The following is a 20,613-nucleotide window of genomic DNA, read 5'->3' on the forward strand; positions in this document are numbered from 1 at the left end:
CATATCTCATTCTGCATTTTTGGGGGGAGTCTAAGGTTCTCTTTGAGTGAACCTGGTAATCTTAAGGGAGCAGTTTATATTTGAATGGCTGGTTTGTATTATGCACATTCCTGTTGGAATAGCCAGACACAAGAGAGAGATTTATATAATGTCTATAGTACTTCCTCTGAGATACGTAAAGATTTAGATTTTCTCCCCCTACTTTTGTAAGTAGCCTCATCTTAGGTAAAAAATAGCTATTTGGAACATTATTAAATTTTTATGTGGGAGATGATGAGAGTGTGAGTGAGTACAGTAGTCCTCCTTTAACTATGGGTTTAGTTACCTTGTGGTCAATGGTATCTTAAAGTAGGTGGTCAGAAAATAGGTGAGTACAGTACAATACGATACTTTGAGAGAGTGAGAGACCGTGTTCACATAACCTTTATTATAGTGTGTGTTATAATTGTTCCATTTTATTATTAGCTATTGTTAGTCTCTCACCGTGCCTAATCTGTAAGTCAAACTATAATAGGTAAGTTCATATAGGAAAAAAGTGGCATAGATAGTGTTTGTTACTACCTGAAGTTTCAGGCATCCACAGAGTCATCTCCCATGGATAATGGAGGACTAATGTATATGTAATTCTGAAAACAGCTTTGGGCTCATAGGACTTCATTTATAGGATCCTCACCTTGAGATAAGGAGGTAGAATGGAGTTGTGGGAAGGAGAAGTTCCATAGCATTAGGGGGAAATATCAGAAATCTTTAGTTACTGAGGTTAAGTGAAGTGTCTTTGGATTTAACTTTTTCAAGTCATGAAGAACAGACTCTTTGATTAGCGTTTTGTTCTCACAGTTCTTGATGGCACTTTTCCTACTGTGGTATCTTGTCTTAAGTGATAAGCATGATTCTGAAAGTCTGTTATTACTGCTATATTGCATTAATATCCTCATCCCAAAACTCTCTGCGTTCTCAGATCACAGAAGTTGAGTTCTTTTTCTTTCCTTCCCAAAGACATATAATAATATTTTAGTGCTGTGTTAGTTGGGATACAGTATATTGGATGTGTCTGTTTTACTCATACTGCCTCTTAGAAAGGTCATGAATTAGTATTTAATTTTGTATCAGGTGATCACCTAAACAGATTGTCTTTGAGATACTGTACAGTAATGAGATAATTAGTAGTGGGATAATCAAAGTAAAATGCAACTGGAAAATGGTATTCAAGGAAAAAAATAAGTTAAAGACTGCTTACTTTAAAATTTTTTTATTACTGTGAAAAGAGTAAAAAAGTATAGTGTTAAGAGAACCACCATAGGATAAATTTGGATATTAAAGTGTGTCTTAGGACATCTGCAAATTTTGTGTGTGTGCACATACATGCCCCTTGTATAATATATTTTGAAGTGAAATTTTTGTACTTTTAATATCTAATTCTGTGAAATCGTATTCCTCAAACTCTGTTTAAATAACCAAAATGACAGTGTTATACTTTGTCTGAAATAATCATTAGCTTTGTTTTTTGATGAAAAAAGGTTAGGCCATTTTAAGAAGCACAACTCAAATGATAAGGCATATTGGTCATAAATTCTTGTTTTTGAAATGAAAAGAATGTAACAGATTAATTGCTTTCTATTTTTCTAATGTAATGTATTAATTTAGTTGTTTAAACTCATACATGGGTCTTTTTGGCTCCCTAAGACAGCAGGATGGCATAACAAGTTGAATGAACCAAGGTGTTTGAATTAAGATTGGGTTAATTTGTATTTTGGTTGTCCTGAGTTCAGATCCCTACTGTGTACCAGCAATGTGACCTTGAGCCTCTCTAGTTTGTTTTGTTACTGGTAAAATGACCATGGTAGAATTACTAGGAGAATTACATGGGAAGATATACACAGTATAATTCCTCAGTATCCGTGGGAGATTGGTTCCAGGACCCCCACAATACCAAAATCTGTAGGTGCTCTAGTCCGTTATATAAAATGGCATAGTAGTTGCACATAACCTGCATACATTCTCTACTTTAAATAATCTCTAGATCACTTAAATATGTAATACAATGTAAGTAGTTATTACACTGTATTGCTTTTTAATTTGTATTTTAAAAAATTGTTATGTATGTATTTTTTTTTTCTGATTTTTTTTCTTTGGTCTGCCCTTGGTTGAATCTATGGATGAGAAACCCACAGATACAGATGGCCAACTCATATCACAATAACCCTGAAGCTTTTCTGCTTTTTTATTTTTACATTTGCTGTTTCTTTATTCCTGAAATAACAATTAGTCTTTCCACTATTTTTGGCAGCTGATGTGAAACTACAAGTGATGGCAGTTCTCATGAATGTGTCACCAAGAACAATCCTCTCTCCTTTTAAATGTTAACAGGGACTTGTTAGCATTTCTTTTGTATGAGAGTTTACTTGCTTTTGTGTTGCATTTGGGAGAGGTATGCAGTATATCCTGATGTGGCCATATAGGTATGCCCATTTAATATAAATCTTTGTGAAACTTAGAAAGGGACTCCTGAGTTAATATCCTTTATTTTAAATTATTTTTGGTATGTTATTTTATGATTTTATAAATAATGTTTTTAGTAATCATTTTGACCTGTTATTTGAAAGCCTTCCTTACTGTACTCTTAGACCCTTTGCCATATGGTTCTGGGTTAGCTTCCATTCACATGTAATCTGGCATATGCTGACGTACCTTTTATTTTTTCAGTTCTGACATTGAGGCTTGCATAGACTAGCAATAAGGAATAACTTCATAGAGAGGCTGTTTGTTCTTTTGACATGATTGATAATAGTAATAGCCAGCACTTTTATGTTGTGCCAGACACAATTCCAAATATTGTGTGTTTATTAACTCTTTGAATAGTAGATGTATACTACTATTGCTCTGTTTCACATCTAGGTGAACAGGCGCAGGAGATGTACGTGCAGAAAGTGGCAAAGCTGGGTTTTGAACCTAGACATCAGGCTGATTCTATCTCTGTATAGTTTTATATTATTATTTGCTTAGGATTGTATGCTTTTGTTTTTATTTTTATTTTGTTTATGTATTTATATAAAACATAATATATACAATTGTAAACGTATAGAATCTGAACACTTCTCATCAGTGTCAACCTTCCTAATGCACTTTTTCTTGGTAGATAATGAGCAGGGAGTGGGCCAGGTAGTTTTGGCAAAAAACTTCCTGAGGGGAGATAGTTTTTCTTATGTATTTGAAATAATTAATTTAGATTGCTTTGATTTATCTTATTGCCTAGTTCATATGCTCTTCCTCCCTTTTATTTCTGTTCTTTCTGTACTTTTTGTCTTCAGTATTACTACTTAGATACAGTCGGTTTCCTAGAACACTTGGGAATATTGACAACCGGCTATTGTGGGGGAAAGTAATTTTAACCCTTCAGGGCTAATGGTACAAGTAGAGAATGACTTGCCAGTTTTTGTGGTTAACTTGACTGCAGAAGGTTTGGGTTCCATTTTCCTCATTGACTTGGTAAAATTATTACATAGAGATGTTTTGGTGCCAGCTTCTGACATTAAGGATTATAATTTTGCATGTATGAAATTTAAATCTTAGATAATAATTGCTTCTAAAGGAAAATTCAGTGTGACTTTTAAAAAGTAACAGATTACTAAAGCTATACTTTATATGTGGCCTGATATCTTTGAATTTAATGTTGGCCCTCAGAAATATATTGTTACCTGAAATTGAGACAGCAAGACTGGTTAACTAGGAAAAGGGACAGCTTTCCTCTCCTCACTTCCAAGTCTTAACTTCCTTCTTTCATGTGACTTTCCATTACTCTTGAAAAATTCCTTCTTCTAGAAAGTCTTTCTTTGGATCATCTTAGAGTTTTCTCAGGTAAATGACTAGATGTTTCTCTTTTGTGTGTATATTATTTTGTTCTCACGTTGGCATTTAATAGGAGGGCTTTTTCTTATTTTGGGACAACCTTAGAGGCATACTGACACCCAGTAAATGTTGCCTAATAATATATGAGATTGTGCTTACTGCAGACATTTGAATTACATGAATTTCTCAGAGTAATTGACATATCTCAGTCTTCAAGGAATGGTAGGGTCTGAATAATTAGTAATATTCTTCATTGTTACATAAACAAAACCAAGCACACTTGATTTAAGCAATGAAAAGAAGCAAAAACTGTATAAACTGTGTCACAGGGCTTTTTTTTTTTTTTTTTTTTTTTTAACACAAGGGTCTCACTGTGTCACCCACGCTGGACTGCAGTCGTGTGGTCACGGTAACCTCTACCTCCCAGGCTCAAATGATTCTCCCACCTCAGCCTCCTGAGTAGCTGGGACTACAAGCATACACCATGACACTCAGCTAATTTTTGAATTTTTTTCTTCATAGAGATGGGTCTCTCCAGGTTGCCCAGGCTGGTCACTGTCTTTTTAAAGAAATGCTAATACACTGTCGATGTAAAGATTGAAGAATACAGAAGTGTATTAGGTTCTTAGTTATGAGGAACATTTAAGCTGCGAAAAGGCTGGAGATGGAGGACCAATAGTTGTATTTGTTTCCTTTTTCTGCTATAACAAATTACTACCACCATGGTGGGTTAAAACAACACAAGTATGTTATCTTTCATTTGTGGAGGTCAGAGGTCCAAAATGGGTCCTACCAGGCTAAAATCAAGATGCCATTCCTTCTAGAGTGTCCAGGAGGAAAATCCTTTTTCTTGCCTTTTTCAGCTTTTGAGACTGCCCACATTCCTTGGCTCATGGCCCCCTTCCATCTTCAAAGCCAGCAGTCACATGACTCTACCTTCTACTTCCCTCATTACTCTCCTCTGACTCTCCTGCCTCTTTTTAACTTAGAAAGATCCTGTTATCACATTGGACACACCCAGATAATTCAGTACACTCTCCCTTTCTCAAATCCATAACCAATCACACCTGAAAAATCCCTTTTGTAGATAAAATTCAGAGGTCCTGGGATTAGGATGTAGACGTCTCTGGGGAGCCATTCTGCTTCCTGCAATTGCTATAGAACCTGGAACAGTGCCTCAAATCACATCCTAGAACACAGCCTGTGAAGACACTTTGGTTGTATCTGTTACTTTGCATCCCTGACCCCTGACACCACTCATGCTGGCCCTATTGGAAATTGGATGTAGTTGCTACTGCTGTCCAGGATGGATTAGCCACAGTCCCCACTTTCTCTTCTTAGTTCACACTTAAATGTGGGGTTGGTGTGTTTGTTGATGGAGCCTAAATTATGTATCTGTACACTAGCTGCAAGTGAAGCTGGTAAATCTGTAATGGGAAGCAGGTTCTGCTTTATAAATTGTGGGGATTTCTCAAAAATGGGAAAAGAAATTCAGATGCTGGGCTTCTGAAAAGAATACCAACCAGAGAGAGCATATTAGTACAGTTGAGAGTCATTGGTATAAGTATTTTATTCATTTGACAAACTGTACCAGAGATGCACAGATGGATGAGATACATTTCTGTTTCTGATTGTTGCTAGCCAGAGCAAGAGTGGAAAGCCGTGTTCAGGGTATGCCAGTGCCCTAACATAAATCAGTGCTATTTCTCTGAGACCCTAACTGATAGGAAGTCAGCTCTGTTATGTGAAGGTGTTTCCCTTAGTGTGTTTTTCGTCTGTTCACCAAAAATTGCTATTGGCTGAACTTTTGCCTTTCAAATGGTGACATGAAAGTAGTTGATAGAGGAAGGTGGGTATCTTTTGAGGTTTTTCTCTTTCACCTGTAGGTTATCAGTAAAAGTGATATTGATATATAACTGTACTGTCCAATATGATAGCCACTAGCCACATATGGCCGTTTAAACACATTTAAATAAAATGAAATTTAAGATCCAGTTTCTCAAATGGTGACATGAGAATAGTTGATAGAGGAAGGTGGGTAGGTTTTGTGGCTTTTCTCTTTCACTCCAGTAGGTTGTCAGTAACAGTGGTATTGATAATGTAACTGTGCTGTTTGTATGGTAGCCACTGGCCACACATGGCCATTTAAATTGAAATTTAAGATCCAGTTTCTCAGTCTCGCGTTAACCACGTGTCAAGTGCTCATGTGGCTAGCGACTGCCATATTGGACAGCTCAGTTCTGTATTCATGGTGTAGCATTTTTACTGTATAAGGATCAACCAGTAAAAAGAAAATGTTTATAAGCCTTTCTGTTTTTTTGTTTTGTTTTGTTTTGAGACAGAGTCTCGCTCCGTCGTCCAGGCTAGAGTACGGTGGCACAGTCTTGGCTCCCTGCAACCTCTGCTTCCAAGTTCAAGTGACTCTCCTGCATCAGCCTCCCGAGTAGCTCGGAATACAGGCACTTGCCACCATACCCAGCTAATTTTTGTATTGTTAGTAGAGACGGGGTTTTGCTATGTTGGCCAGGCTGATCTCAAATTCCTGACATCAGGTGATCCGCCCAGCACCTCTGCCTCCCAAAGTGCTGAGATTACAGGCTTGGGCCACCGCCTCAAGCCAAGGTTCTTTTTTTCTTTTTTAACCCCTAATTATTTTTCCTTTTCATGTAGTGCATGAGTGTTCACAGTATCTTTCATATGCATTACATGTTTTCACTGGCAAAATCCTGCAAAATAAGCATAATTAACCCTCACTTTTCATACAGTAATTGCAGCTCAGAAATAAAAAGTTCAAACAATAGAGTTAAACAGGACTTGAATTATTTAATTCTTCTCAGTGCATTATAAAATACCTAAGGTGCTAAGTACTATGTTAAATGTTAAGACACTGAAGAGCTAGCTGCTCTGCCCAGGTCTGATCCTCATTCTCAGGTTCTTGTCAGATCTTTCTGCTTGGGCTGGGCAAAGGAGGACAAGTGAACTAACTTTGGGAAGGGCAAGTGTAGTTTCTTTGAGAGTTGGTTACAGGGTGCTCTGGCTGTTGTACATCGAACTCCTAGGTCCTACAGCTTGGGCTGGAACCTCACCTCCCTAGGGGTGGTTAGATGTGAAGAATGAGTGAGAGAGAGATTCGTTGATATTGATGATATTGATGCTGACCATAGAGAAATAGTAGCGCTTTTTAATGGAAATGGGGAATAAAAGCATGAGTACTGAAGGGAATATTTAATAAATATCTATGGAGAGATACCAGATACACAATTGGAATAGGACCATGGCGTGAGCTGAGTTGGAATTACTGACTTTGTAGTTGTCTTCAATAATAGTGAGAATTTAATCTACAACTTGAGAAATATGAATTACAGAAGTATAAGAGCATTAGAGCCAGCTTCTTAGGGAACAAGTATCAGATGGTAATAAAGATCAAATTCGGCCGGGCGCGGTGGCTCACGCCTATAATCCCAGCACTTTGGGAGGCCAAGATGAGTGGATCACAAGGTCAAGAGATCGAGACCATCCTGGTCAACAAGGTGAAACCTCGTCTCTACTAAAAATACAAAAATTAGCTGGGCATGATGGTGCGTGCCTGTAGTCCCAGCTACTCAGGAGGCTGAGGCAGGAGAATTGCTTGAACCCAGGAGGCGGAGGTTGCGGTGAGCCGAGATCGTGCCATTGCACTCCAATCTGGGCAACAACAGCGAAACTCCGTCTCAAAAAAATAAAAAAAAAATTAAGATCAAATTCTATTCTCAATGACTTTGTTTCTCTACCTATTTAGGTGGAAGGAAAAAGAAGAAACAAGAAATTACCTATCAAAAATATGAGAGGGACTAGGAAAGACTGAACAGAAAAGTTTTAATGAAGGGGTTCCTCTAGTGCAGTAGTTTGCAAAGTGTAGTCCCCAGATGAGCATTATCAGAGTCCCCTGGGAACTTGCTAGAAACATAGATTTTTGAGTGCCATCTCCGACCGACTGAATCAGATTCTCTTGGGATGTGGTCCAGCAATCTGGGTGATCCAGGGCTAGTGTCTGAAAAAACACTGTTAAAGTATAGTATTGAATACTAAGAGTTCAGGAAATAGAAGGACTGAGAAAAAGCTCTTAGATTGGTCAGGGAAGGTCATTGTTAACACATGAGCAAATTTGCTACAATGATAAAGACCCTAATTGCAAGTTTATAGATGACTTAGGGCTTCAATAGATGTTATATAAAAGGGCATTTATTTTTTAGAAATTATTTTAGTCTTACCTGTGGACATTGTCTATGCAGAAAGCATTTTAAGTATGAAATACTTTAAAACTGGTTTATAGGAAACTTATTTTAATAACTTATTTAAAATGTGTGTCTACATTGAATAAAAAAAATAAAAACATTAAGATTAAATAATTCGGTAACATTAAATTGCCACCACTACTGTTAATACCCAGTCTTTTTAATCAATATAGAATATGCATTTTACGCATATACAGATAATGCATTTTAGTTAAACATACACTGTTTTTAATCAAATTATCTCTCTATGTAATAAAACATATTTTAAATGTATAGTTAAGAATTTTGACAAACATATGCCCCTATAACCACCACCCTAATCAAGAATATTCCAAATTCCCCCAAAGTGTTTTATTTATTTGTTTATTTATTTAAGATGAAGTCTCACTCTGTCTCCCAGGCTGGAGTGCAGTGGCACCATCTTGGCGCACTGCAACCTCTGCCTCTCGGGTTAAAGCACTTCTCCTGCCTCAGCCTCCTGAGTAGCTGGGATTACAGGCATGTGCCACCATGCCTGGCTAATTTTTATATTTTTAGGAGACAGGGTCTCGCCATGTCGGCCAGGCTGTTGTGGAATCCTTAACCTCAGCCTCCCAGAGTGCTCGGATTACAGGCATGAGCCACCATGCCTGGCCCAAAGTGCTTTTAGACCACTTGCAGTCAGTCTTAACTCTGCTTAACCCTCTGTGCCTTAGTCATTACTCTGATTTTTATCAATATTAATTTTGTTTGCATGTCCCAGAGCTTTTGAAGTGGAATTATGTAATGCATTCTTATGTGCCTTATTCTGTTGGCATAAAACATGCCAAGTGATTAATCTGCATTGTTGTACACATTAATAGTTCCTTCGTGTTTACTGCTGAATAATATTCTTTTATGTGAATATACAGTTTGTTTATCCATTCAGCTTTTGATGAACCTTTAGGTTGTTTCTAATTTTTTGCTATTGTGAATAGAACTAGGTACATACTGTAAAAGTCTTTTTGTGTACATGTGTTTTCATTTCTCTTGGTTTGTGTGTGTACAGACTGTTATAGACATACACTCATATATACACTTGGGTACATACATATGTGACTATATATATATCTTCTAGTCTATGGCTTTTCTTTTTGATTTCTTAACGTATCTTTTGAAGAACATAAGTTTTAAATATTGATTAATCTGGTTTATTAGGTTTTTTCTTTTATTGAATCTTATCTAAGATTTATGTATCCTGGATTGGTGTCTTAGTCAATTTGTGCTGCTATAATAAAATACCTAAGACTAGGTAATTTATAAGCAACAGAAATTTATTTCTCACAGATCCAGAGGCTAGGAAGTCTACTATTAAGGTGCCAGCAGGTTCGGTGCCTGGCAAGGGTCCAGCCTCTGCTTCCAAAATGGCACCTTGTTGCTGCCTTCTCTACAGGGGACAAATGCTGTGTCCACATATGGCAGAAGGGATGGAAGGGCAAAAAAGGCCCTACCTATTTCTCTCCAGCCCTTTCATATGGCACTAATCTCATCCATGAAGGCATAATCCTCATAGTCTGATCACCTCCTAAAGGCATCACCACTTAATACTGTTGTATTGGGGATTGAGATTTAACATGAATTTTGGAGGAGGAGGCACAAACAGTCACACCATACCAGGTGGTAAAAATTTACCCCTTAGTTTTCTTCTAGAAATCTTATAGATTAAGCCTGTGATCCATTTTGGATTAATTTTTGTGTGATGTTGTATATTGCTTGAGGTTAATTTTTTTCGAATTTTAAATTTTTCATCCAGTTGTTCCAGCATCATTTGTTGAGAAAATTGCTTTTCCCATTAAATTACTTTGATACCTTTGTCAAAAATACATTGACTGTACATGTAAAAACACACCATACACGTATATGTAAGTGTAGAAATAGGTGAGCCTGTTTCTGACCTGTTCTGTCCTATTTCTCTGCATGTCTGTCCTTTTACTACTATACTATCTTGATGATCACAGCTCTCTAGTAAGTTTTGAAATCAGGTAATCTAAGTTCTCTGTTTTTTTTTGAGAATTGTTTTAGCTATTCTAGGTTTTTGCATTTCCAGATAAATTTAAAAATAGACTGCTAGTTTCTAACAAAAACAATCTGCTTGGGTTCTGATTGCAATTGTTTTATAACTATAGTTGAGTTTGGGGAGAATTATATAAATCCTTCTGAAGAATCAGCCTTTGGCTTTCACTTATTTTCTGTCTTTGTTTTCTCCTCTTCATTATTTCCTTACTTTGTGGATTTAATATGCTGTTCTTTTTTATAGCTTCTTATATGCTTAGGTAAATGCTTAGATCAATGCTTTTAGACCTATTTTAACATAAGCATATAAAGCTGTAAATACCTCTCTGAGCACTGTTTTTATTGCATCTGACACGTTATATGTTTCCATTTTCGTTTGGCTTATTTTCTGATTTCTCCTGTGATTTATTTTTTGACCTGTGATTATTTATTTTTTATTTTATTTTGTTTTTTAGAGACAAGATCTCAATCTGTTGCCCAGGCTGTTGTGCAGTGGTACAATCATCACTCACTGCGACATCAAACTCTTAGACTCAAGTGATCCTCTCACCTCAGCCTCCTGAATAGCTAGGACTACAGGAATGTACTGCCACTGCTGGCTAATTTTTACAAACTTTTTTGTAAAACAAAAAGATAGGGTCTTATTATATTGCCCAGGCTGGTCTCAAACTCCTGGCCTCAAGCCATCCTCCGGCCTCAGCCTCCCAAAGTGTTGAGATTATAGATGTGATCCACCACGCCCAGCAACCTATGATTATTTAGAAATGTTTGATTCATTTCCAAATATTTGAGGAACTAGACAACTTTATTCCTCAACTTAGACAACTAATTCTAGCTGTTTATTTGTTTGTTTGTTTGTTTTTTATTTGTAGTTCTATGACTATAATTCACATTTCTGAGATTTGTTTTGTGGTTCAGCATATGTTCTGTCTTGATGAATGTGCCATGTGCACTTGTAAAGAAGGTGTACTCTTTCGTTGGGTAAAATGTTCTGTAAATTCCAGTGGGATCTGTTGAGTTATAACTTCAGTGTTGTTCTAACCTTACTGGTATTGTTTGTTTGTTTTTCATTGAGACAGAGTCTCGCTCGATCACCCAGGCTAGAGTTCAGTGGCATGATCTCGGCTAACTACAACCTCTGCCGCCCAGGTTTAAGCGATTCTCGTGCCTCAGCCTCCAGAGTAGCTGGGACTACAGGCGTGTGCCACCACTCCCATGTAATTTTTGTGTTTTTAGTAGAGATGGGGTTTTGCCGTGTTGGCCAGGGTGGTCTCAAACTCCTGACCTCAGGTGATCCGTCTACCCTGGCCTCGGCCTCTCAAAGTGCTGGGATAACAGGTGTGAGCGCCCACACCCAGCCACCTTACTGGTGTTTCTGCCTACTTTTTGTTAGTTATTGAGAGAGTTTTGAAATCTCCAAATAATTATAGATTTATCTATTTCTCTCTCTCTCTGTTTCTGTTTTTGTTTTTTTCTTTCTTTTTTGTTTGTTTGAAACAGGATCTAGCTCCATTGCCCAGTTTACAGTGCAGTGACACCATTATGGCTCATTGCAGTCTCAATCACCTGGGCTTAAGCAATCCTCCCACTTCAGCCTCCTAAGCAGCTGGGACTACAAGCATGCACCACCATGCCTGCCTAATGTCTTCCATGTATGAACTGTGTCTCACTCTTTTTTTTTTTTTATTGCTCTAGTATTTACATTATCCACCTTTATATTATATAACTCTGTGTATAATATAAAATGTTACAACAGTATAATACTTTCATTTTCCTTTCCTTTTGTTTGTACTAGTATTGTCAAACAGATTCTATATTTGTTTGAAGTTCCAAAATATAGAGTTTTTTTTTTGTTTTTTATTTTTTTTTCTTAAAGCAGTAAATTAATGTTTAAATAAATTTTAAAACAGAGAAATGTTATTTTATATTTACTCATATATTTACTATTTTGGCACTCTTCATCTCTTTGTTTAGTTCAAGGCTTCCATCTGGTATCACTTTCTTCCAGCCCAAAGTGCTTCCTTTTTAATATTCCTTATGCTATTGATCTGTTGATATCAAATTTCCTCAGCTCTTATGTTTCTAAAAAATGTCTTTTTTTTCACCTTAGGTTTTAAAGAATATTTTTGCTGGATATAAAATTATAGATTGACATTTTTTCCCCATAGTATTTTAAAGATGTTATTCAGTTATCTTCTGGCTTAACTTTTTTCTGGTAAGAACTTAGCCATCATTCTTATCTTTAGTCCTTATGTAATATATATTTTTTTCTTTCCCTCTTCTATAATTGTTTTTCAGCCATTTCATTAAAATGCCTTTTGTGTGGTTTTCTTTTGTGTTTAAATGCTTGCAGTTGAGCTTCTTAAATCTATAGGGTTTTAATTTTTATCAAATTTGGATCCTGCAATTGCTATTGAGGTCTGTATGTTTATTTCTCCGGCATAATTCTTGTGAGAAAATAACGGTAAACCTATATTATCTGGTAATTGTCTCATTAATAAAAAATTTCTAAAATTAGGCTTTTTGTTTTACATTACATTGTGGAAGAAGAGAGAGTGAGGAAAACACCTAGAGAGAGAACTGGGAAAGAACTTAACGCTAAAGTTAAAACCAGGAGGATTTCTTGGAGAAGAGTTCTTTATCAGATTTAAGGGAAATAGGATGTGGGTGTGTCTTATGCTGTTCCAAAAGGCAAACTGGGGGCCAGGCGCGGTGGCTCATGCCTATAATCACAGCACTTTGGGAGACTGAGGCAGGTGGATCATGAGGTCAGGCGTTCGAGACCAGCCAGGCCAACAAGGTGAAACCCCATCTCTACTAAAAATACAAAAATTAGCCAGGTGGCATGCACCTGTAATCCCAGCTACTCAGGAGGCTAAGGCTGGAGAGTATCTTGAATCCCCCTCCCACCTAAGGCAGGGGAATCACTTGAACCCAGGAGTTGGAGGTTACAGTGAGCCCAGATTGTCCCACTGCATTCTAGTATGGGCAGCAGAGCAAGACTCCGTCTCAAAAAAAAAGACTGAATAAATCATAATTAATGAGATACTTACTCTTTAGCTTTTAGTGTATGAAGTGTTGAAAATTGAGGTCTGTCATGCATTGTGAAATAATGAGCAGAAAAAGTTTAGGCTTCAGAATTCTGATACTGTACCTGGATTTGAATTCCTGTCCTAGCACTTACCATTTTTGTGGCATTGGCCAAGTTTTCTGAAATATCTGTGTGTTTCTTTAATCATAAAATTGGAAAAATGGTTGTAATCTCAGGTTGTCATGAAAACTAAACCCAGGATGACTTATATTTTTCACTTGTCATTTAGTAGAGCCCCCAAAATTGTTAGTTACCTTTCCTTCTCTATATTAATTTTTTATTGTTTCATTCAGGGACTTTTTTCCTTTTAAAAATATGCATATTCAGACAAGTCCCTATGGCACTCATGAGACTGTATTTACCCATTATTTTTCTCTATTGGATCTTTTCTGTGTTGTTGTTTATCCCATCCTATAAAAAAGCATGTTATGTATTCCATCTTAAAATCCCTTTTGACCCTCACATCTCTCTCTAGCTACTGCCTTTCTTTTCCTAGACAGTATTGTCTAAACTCAATTTTAGCCTCAGTTCCTCTCCTCTTATAACAAGATCCACAGTGACTTCCCCATTACTAAATTCAGTGATTAGTTTGCAGCCCTCATTTTACTTTATGTACATGAGGAGCATTTATTGATTCTGCCCTCTTTTCTTGAAGCTTTTTCTTATTTGGCTTCTGAGACACTTGTTTAACAAATTTACCTCCTACTTCTCTGGCCGCTGGTTCTCAGTCTGTTTACTATTTGTTTCCTTCTCAGTCTAGCCAGGAATGTTCAATGTTTTGGCTTCCGTAGGTCACATTGGAAGAAGAAGAATTGTCTCGGGCCACACATAAAATACGCTAACACTAATGATAACTGATGAGCTTTTAAAAATTGCAAAAAAATCTCATAATGTTTTAAGAAAGTTTATGAATTTGTGTTGGGCCGCAGTTAAAGCCATCCTGGGCTACATGTGGTCCGAGGGCTGTGGGTCGAGTTTTTCAGACTTGTTACTCTAACACTCCTTTGGCAATGTCATCCCATCTCATGAGCTTTAATGAATTTCTATATGCCGATGACTCCCAAATGATATCTGTACTCCCACTTTTTCCTTTAACAAAAGGAAAACCCTTTAATATAACTCTTTAAGGAACTGTCAGTTAGTTACATGCATGTCATACCTTTGTTTAAAATGTCCAAAAATTTTGCTTGCTGGTTTCCCATCTCTCAGACTATCTAGATGAAGTTAAGTCTGACCTGCATAGTCCAAAACAACTTCACTCAAATGTCTGGGCCCTCAACTGAAATGGCTCTATAGCTGAGAAAACTGGGTCTCTCTTTCCAAGTAGTCTCTCATCCTCAGCTTCATACTGTTTTGGTGGTGTTCCGAAAGGGCAAGCCCAAATGTGCCATTGCTTACAAAGTCTCAGTGTCACATTACTGAAGTCCAATTGGCCAAAGTAAGTCACACGGCCAAACTCAGGATTGGTAGGAGTTCCAGGGGTACAAATGCCAAGAGGTGTGTGATTTATTGGGGGGCAGTTAATAATCTATCACAGGTTTTATATAATCTGTATCTGGTTTTATTTGTCAAATTATTTTATTATTAAACAGCACCCATTTCTTTACTGAGGAAAATAATCAAGAAAAAGAACTGTGTAGATAATTATATTGTCATCTGGAAGTATGGACTAAATAATGGCTCTTGTGAGAATATCAGGTTTGACTTCTGAGTATCTTTTGTTTTTCAGTTTCAGAGACTGCCTGAAAGAGAGACTAGGAAGTAGAAGAATGTGCTATTTGTTCCACAGTAATTTACAGAATATTTTATTTTGTTAAATCAGACAATATCTTAAATATTGTTGCTAGTTGAGTTAATTAACTTGTCCATCTTTCATGTTATCTTCCTGTTCCAAGTTAGAAAGTTGAACTTTATTTCTCCCTAATCTAAATTTGTATGGAGCTTTACATTTTGTAAAGTACTGTTTCAGCCAGGCACAGTGGCTCATACCTGCAATCCCAGCACTTTCTGAGCCCAAGGTGGGAGGATTGCTTGAGCATAGGAGTTCAAGATCAGCCTGGGCAACACGGCAAAACTCTGTCTCTACCAAAAATACCAAAATTAGCCAGATGTGGTGGCACATGCCTCTCTAGTTGCAGCTACTTGGGTGGCTAAAGCAGGAGCCGTAGCCATGATTACACACCTGCACTCCAGCCTGGGCAATAGAGTTAAAACAAACATAGGCACACATGCATGCGTGCATGTGCGTGCATGCACACACACACAGTTTATTTTTCCAAACTAATTTTTGTTCACTGTCATCTGTCAAAGGATATGGTTACACCCTGTTTTCTTTTTCTTTTAAAGCAGCTTTAGATTTACAGAAAAATGGCAAGGAAGATAACAGAGATTTTTCATATACCCCTTGCTCACACACGTGAATAGCCTCCCCTATTATCAACATTCCCCACCAGAGTGGTACATTTGTTACAATTGATGAACTTACATTGACACATCATATTCACCCAAAGTTGATTTTACATTATAGTTCGCTCTTGGTGTTGTACCCTCTGTGGCCTTGGACCAGTGTGAGTATTTTAACTGACCTAAAAATCCTCTCTGCTCTGCCTGTTCATCCCCTCTCCTCCCCTCCAGCTGCTGGCAACCACTGATCTTTTTACTACCTCTGTAGCTCTTGCCTTCTCCAGAATGTCAGATGGTTGGAATCCTGTGGTATATAGTCATTTTTTATTGGCTTCTTTCACTTAGTAACATGCATTTAAGTTTCCTTCATTTCTCTTCATGGTTTGATAGCTAAATTCTTTTTAGTGCTAAATAATAATCTGTTGTCTGGATGTACCACAGATTACTTATCCTTTTACCTACTGAAGGATATCTTGGTTACTTCAGTAGGTGAATGGATAAATTAGTTTTCAGTGATTATAAATAAAGCTGATGTGATGTATGCAGGTTTTAGTGATAATAAATCTGATATGGTATTCATGTGCAGAATGACATGTGCAGGTTTTAGTGATTATAAATAAAGTTGATATGTTCATGTGCAGATTTTTGTATAGACATCAGTTTTCAGCTCAAGTGAATAAATACATAGAGGTCATATGATAAGATTATGTTTAGCTTTGTGAGTAACTTCTGAACTGTCTTCCAAAGTGACTATACCATTTTGCATTCCCAACAGCAGTGAATGAGAGTTCTCAGTGCTCCACATCCTCATTAGCATTTGGTTTTGTAATTGTTCTGGATTTCAGCTATTCTAATAGTGTAGTCGCATATCATTGTTGTTTTAAATTGCATTTCCCTGAGACATTTTATGTGGCGCATCTTTCACATCCTTATTTGCCATCTGTATATCTTTGGTGAGGTGTCTGTTAAGGTTTTGGCACATTTTTTTAATCGAGTTGCTCGTTTTCTTATTGTTCAGGAGTTCTTTATATATTTGAGATAAGTCATTTATGAAATGTGTGTTTTACAAATATTTTCTTCCTGTCTGTGTCTTGTCTTGTGCACTTGACAGCCTGTTTTCTTCATATTAACTCCTCGTACTTTGTCTTGTAATGTTGTCCCTTTGTCAGAGTTAGTTTTTTCATATTATTACCATTTCCAAATAAATTTGGCCTGCTATTACTTACATTAACACTACTTTTAATTCTAGTATCTACTCATAATTTTGCTTCATTTTCGTATCCTTCTTGTTTGGAATTCTGTTAACATTTTATCTGTATGTGAAAGCATCTGATTACTCTGTTATGTCTTCCAAGGTAATCTTATCTGACCATTTATATATCAAGATACTAATTTTAATCTATTATTTCAAGAACGTACAGGGGCTGTTGCAAAAAAGGGACGATTCTTAGAAAACGTTGGGTTCATTGCTTTGGAAAGCATTGTTTTGGCATACCTTGTTTAATGTAAAAATTGAGATGAGGGGAAATTGCTTTCCTGTTTATGGCTTAACCTACATTTCTTGTTTCATTCATTTGGGTTGTGAGTTTATGTTCTGTTTGAAGTTTTAGATTTTATGTTTCTGCAGGAATATTTAATGTTCTCTGTGTATTATACAGATCCCACTATGATGAAAGCAAAATGTGAATTTCAGAGAGCCAAGTAAATGATTATGCATTTCTCTGATTGACTGTATAAAATGGCAGATTTTCTTAAGGAAAAGTGTGTTATTCCTGGTTCTCAGATGAAAAACCTATCCGATTGTTTTCCTGAAGACTTTTAAAACTATTGTCAGGTTTGAGAAACCTGGAGTTTTTAGGATCTTTACCTTCTATTGAAGTTAGTCCAAATTAACCGGAATTTATTTGAGCAACTTGTATGGCATGCACGATGTTATGCATAATTGAATGGGACAGTCTCTAGTGACGGGAATGTGTAAACAAATAACTTTATTGTAGTACCTTGAGTCCAATAATAGATGTGGGCATTAAGATGCACTGGGAGTAGTCAGCCAAGCCAAGACCTGCTTGTAGGAGTTACTGAGTTTAAAGTACAAGAACGGGTTAACCAGACAAGGAGGAAGGTGGGAGGGCATTCTAGGATGAGTGAAAAGCATGAATAAGGATACTAAGGGGCAAAACAACAAGAAACTAAGAGTAATTCAGGTTTATTGGATCATAAAGTATAAAGTGGACAGCTGTGGGACTTTATATGCTATGCTGAGGAACTTGAGTTTTACCATAAAGTATTTTATCTCATTCTTTTCCACTAAAGTGCTACAAAGTCACAGGGATTAAATACATGCTTTGGAAGTATGGCAGCAAAGTCCGTATAGACCTGCCACATATTTGAAATTTCTCCTAAGACATATTTTATTGTGAAGAATTATGAAAAATGTTCTATTCTAGAGTTGATTAGTATGCATTCTTAAGTTTCTAATTTATAGACTGAGGACAATAATAGCATTTACCTTTTAGGATTGCTGAGAGGAGTAATAACTATAAAATGATAATGACAATAATGGCCAACAGTTTTTGAGGGCTTACTTACCAAGGAACAATCCTAAGTGCTTTACTTCTGTTACCTCATTTAATCCTCAAAACACCTCAATGAGGTAGGTATTTTATTATCTCCATCTTATTTCTAACAAAACTGGGGCCTAGAGAAGGAATTCACCTAAGGTTGCCCAGCCAGTAAGTGGCAGAGCTTAGTTTGAACCTAGGCAGTTTGAATATAAGACACTCTTACTATATTATACTCCCATTTTATGAGATCATGCATATAGAATATTTAGCTTTGTATCTGGCATCTAATAATTATAAATGTACGCAATTATCAATAGCAATAATAATAACTTTGTCCAAATTTTTGAGTTAAATTGAAGTCCCAAGAAATTGTGCTGTTTTTCTTGTGGCTTGATTTGCATCTGACATACCATTGGGGTACAGAAAGTGTGACTCTCAAAGCCAGGCTTTTAACCACTGCTGCCTCCTTCCTTGTTGGTCTGTCTCTACACTAGATTTTAAATCCATGGCAGGGACCATATTGATTTTTTTCCATCATTGTACACTTAGTCCTTAACACTGTATCTACAATATAAAAATGACCAAATATTTGTGCAGTAAATGAGAACCGAAGAACCTGACATTTTCAGCTGACCTTAGAATTTCAGCATTATTTGTACTATCTGTAATTGTGTTTTAATTGCTTTATATATTTTTTTCTTCAGTAAGGAGTTCATCTGCTCCTGTATTCCATAGGGCATTTTCACACTGATCTTAAAAGCGCCCTGCTTAGTAATTGGTATCTGTTTGTCCTGTAGAGATCACTAAGCTTTTGGACAATGAGGAACATTAGAATAACATTTTGGTCAAAGACTAGATTCTGTTAGAAATATATGAGACAGAATTTTTAAATGTTTGTTCTAAGAAACAATAAAAAAAGAAAAGGGCTTTGACATTTTTCCTTTACCTTTCACATTAAGTAATTTCAAATAATGATAAAATAATTTTTTTCATAAGGATTCTCTGTTACTGTGGGTTAACTCGTATTTTCCTCCTCTCCTCTATCTAGAATGTCTTAAACCATTCTACCTTATGAGAAATTGGATGTTCTTGCAGATAGTCATTGTGGGAGAAAACGTTTCATTTAAGTCCCAGATGAGGACCGAAAACTTGAAATCAGAGGAGCATCTGAAATCAAGTAATATTAGGTAGGATGAAAATTATAAGGGATTTCTACATGTTTTTATTCCTTTTGGAGATGTGTATTATTCATATTCTATGAACACTAATAAAATTAGAAACTTCCTGAAGCATTTGATTTTGGCCAAGATCGGGGTGGGGCATGCTAAAGTTTTATTATTTATGTGACTTCATGAGAACTTTGGCATATGTTTACTTTGTCTTGAGCATTTATATCTTGTGGTCCAAGGAAGTTTTTAAAAATTTTACCGAAGTAAATTTAAACAATTTTTATGTTTTATATGAGGTCTCTGAATATTTATGTTAAGCATAGGTACACGTGATTTATACATCATCCTTTAGAATGAAAATTTCTGTTGTTGTTTTTTTATATATACTTAGTAAATCATAGGAGTGCAGGTAGCATCAGCTCACGGTTCTGTATGTCAGCATGGATGCAACCAAGCCTCCCAAGTGCCTTTAGAAACAGGTATATGAAAGTATGCTAGAGAAGCCCTCTTGTACATGGTGAATTAGTAACTATTGCTACTGTAGCTTATAATGACAGAATATGCGAAGATGCTTGATCTCAAAGGTGCAGCTTTCAACTGAGAGATGATAGTTACCTCTATGAGTTACTACAAGAGGTATCACAAGAGTGATACCTCTAGACTGGCCATTTCAGAAGATCTTAAATATATTTATGAGCTCTGGGCTTTGGAACCAGATTACAAGGTTGGAACCCATACTCTGCCATTTCCTAGGTATGTGACCTTGGGCAAATTATTTAACCACTCTGTGCCTCTATTTCCTCATCAGCAAAATGGCTTACTTATTATTATTCATTACCTGATAGGATTGTTGTGAGAATCAAAGATTTAGTAATATAAGAAAGCTAAAACCTGGCAAATAATAAGTGATTAAACTACATTATTATTTGACTACTGGTTAATTCTTAACAGATAGGTTTAGTCTGTTATCAGTTAGTGTGGCATTTCTATAATTTATAGTTGGCTTAATATCAGGTCCGCTTAAAAAAATGTATTTGTTAAATAATGTAATCAGAACTAATGTTTGGAGAGAAACAAGAAAAAGAAAACATCCTGATTCAATTATTTTGTGATTTTTATGTGTCTGCCTCTGGTTTTATTTTCTATTTATACTAAGAACATGATCTTCATGACATCTCAACTGTTATCTTTCTTTTGTCACTTGTAGTGGACCTAGGGTTTTTTTTTTTTTTTTT

General features: G+C 36.4%; 1 protein-coding gene across 11 annotated transcripts in view; it reads left to right on the top strand.

Moving 5' to 3' along the window:
* Positions 1-20,613, top strand: part of SMG7 (SMG7 nonsense mediated mRNA decay factor) — an 81,884-nt gene that overhangs the window by 9,395 nt on the left and 51,876 nt on the right. For 4 of the 11 annotated variants that reach the window (XM_017524361.2, XM_037737068.1, XM_037737065.1 and 1 more), the window contains exons 2-3: positions 18,162-18,298; positions 19,258-19,396. The exons of 5 other annotated variants lie outside the window; for them this stretch is intronic. In XM_017524361.2, the coding sequence (XP_017379850.1) occupies positions 19,281-19,396 (116 nt within the window). In that variant the 5' untranslated portion in view covers positions 18,162-18,298; positions 19,258-19,280. The remainder of the gene's footprint in view (positions 1-18,161; positions 18,299-19,257; positions 19,397-20,613) is intronic. 2 more of the 11 variants (XM_017524362.2, XM_017524367.2) reach the window with 1 other exon arrangement.

This window comes from Cebus imitator, unplaced genomic scaffold (genome assembly GCF_001604975.1).
Source record: "Cebus imitator isolate Cc_AM_T3 unplaced genomic scaffold, Cebus_imitator-1.0 Scaffold33, whole genome shotgun sequence".
NCBI lineage: Eukaryota > Metazoa > Chordata > Mammalia > Primates > Cebidae > Cebus > Cebus imitator.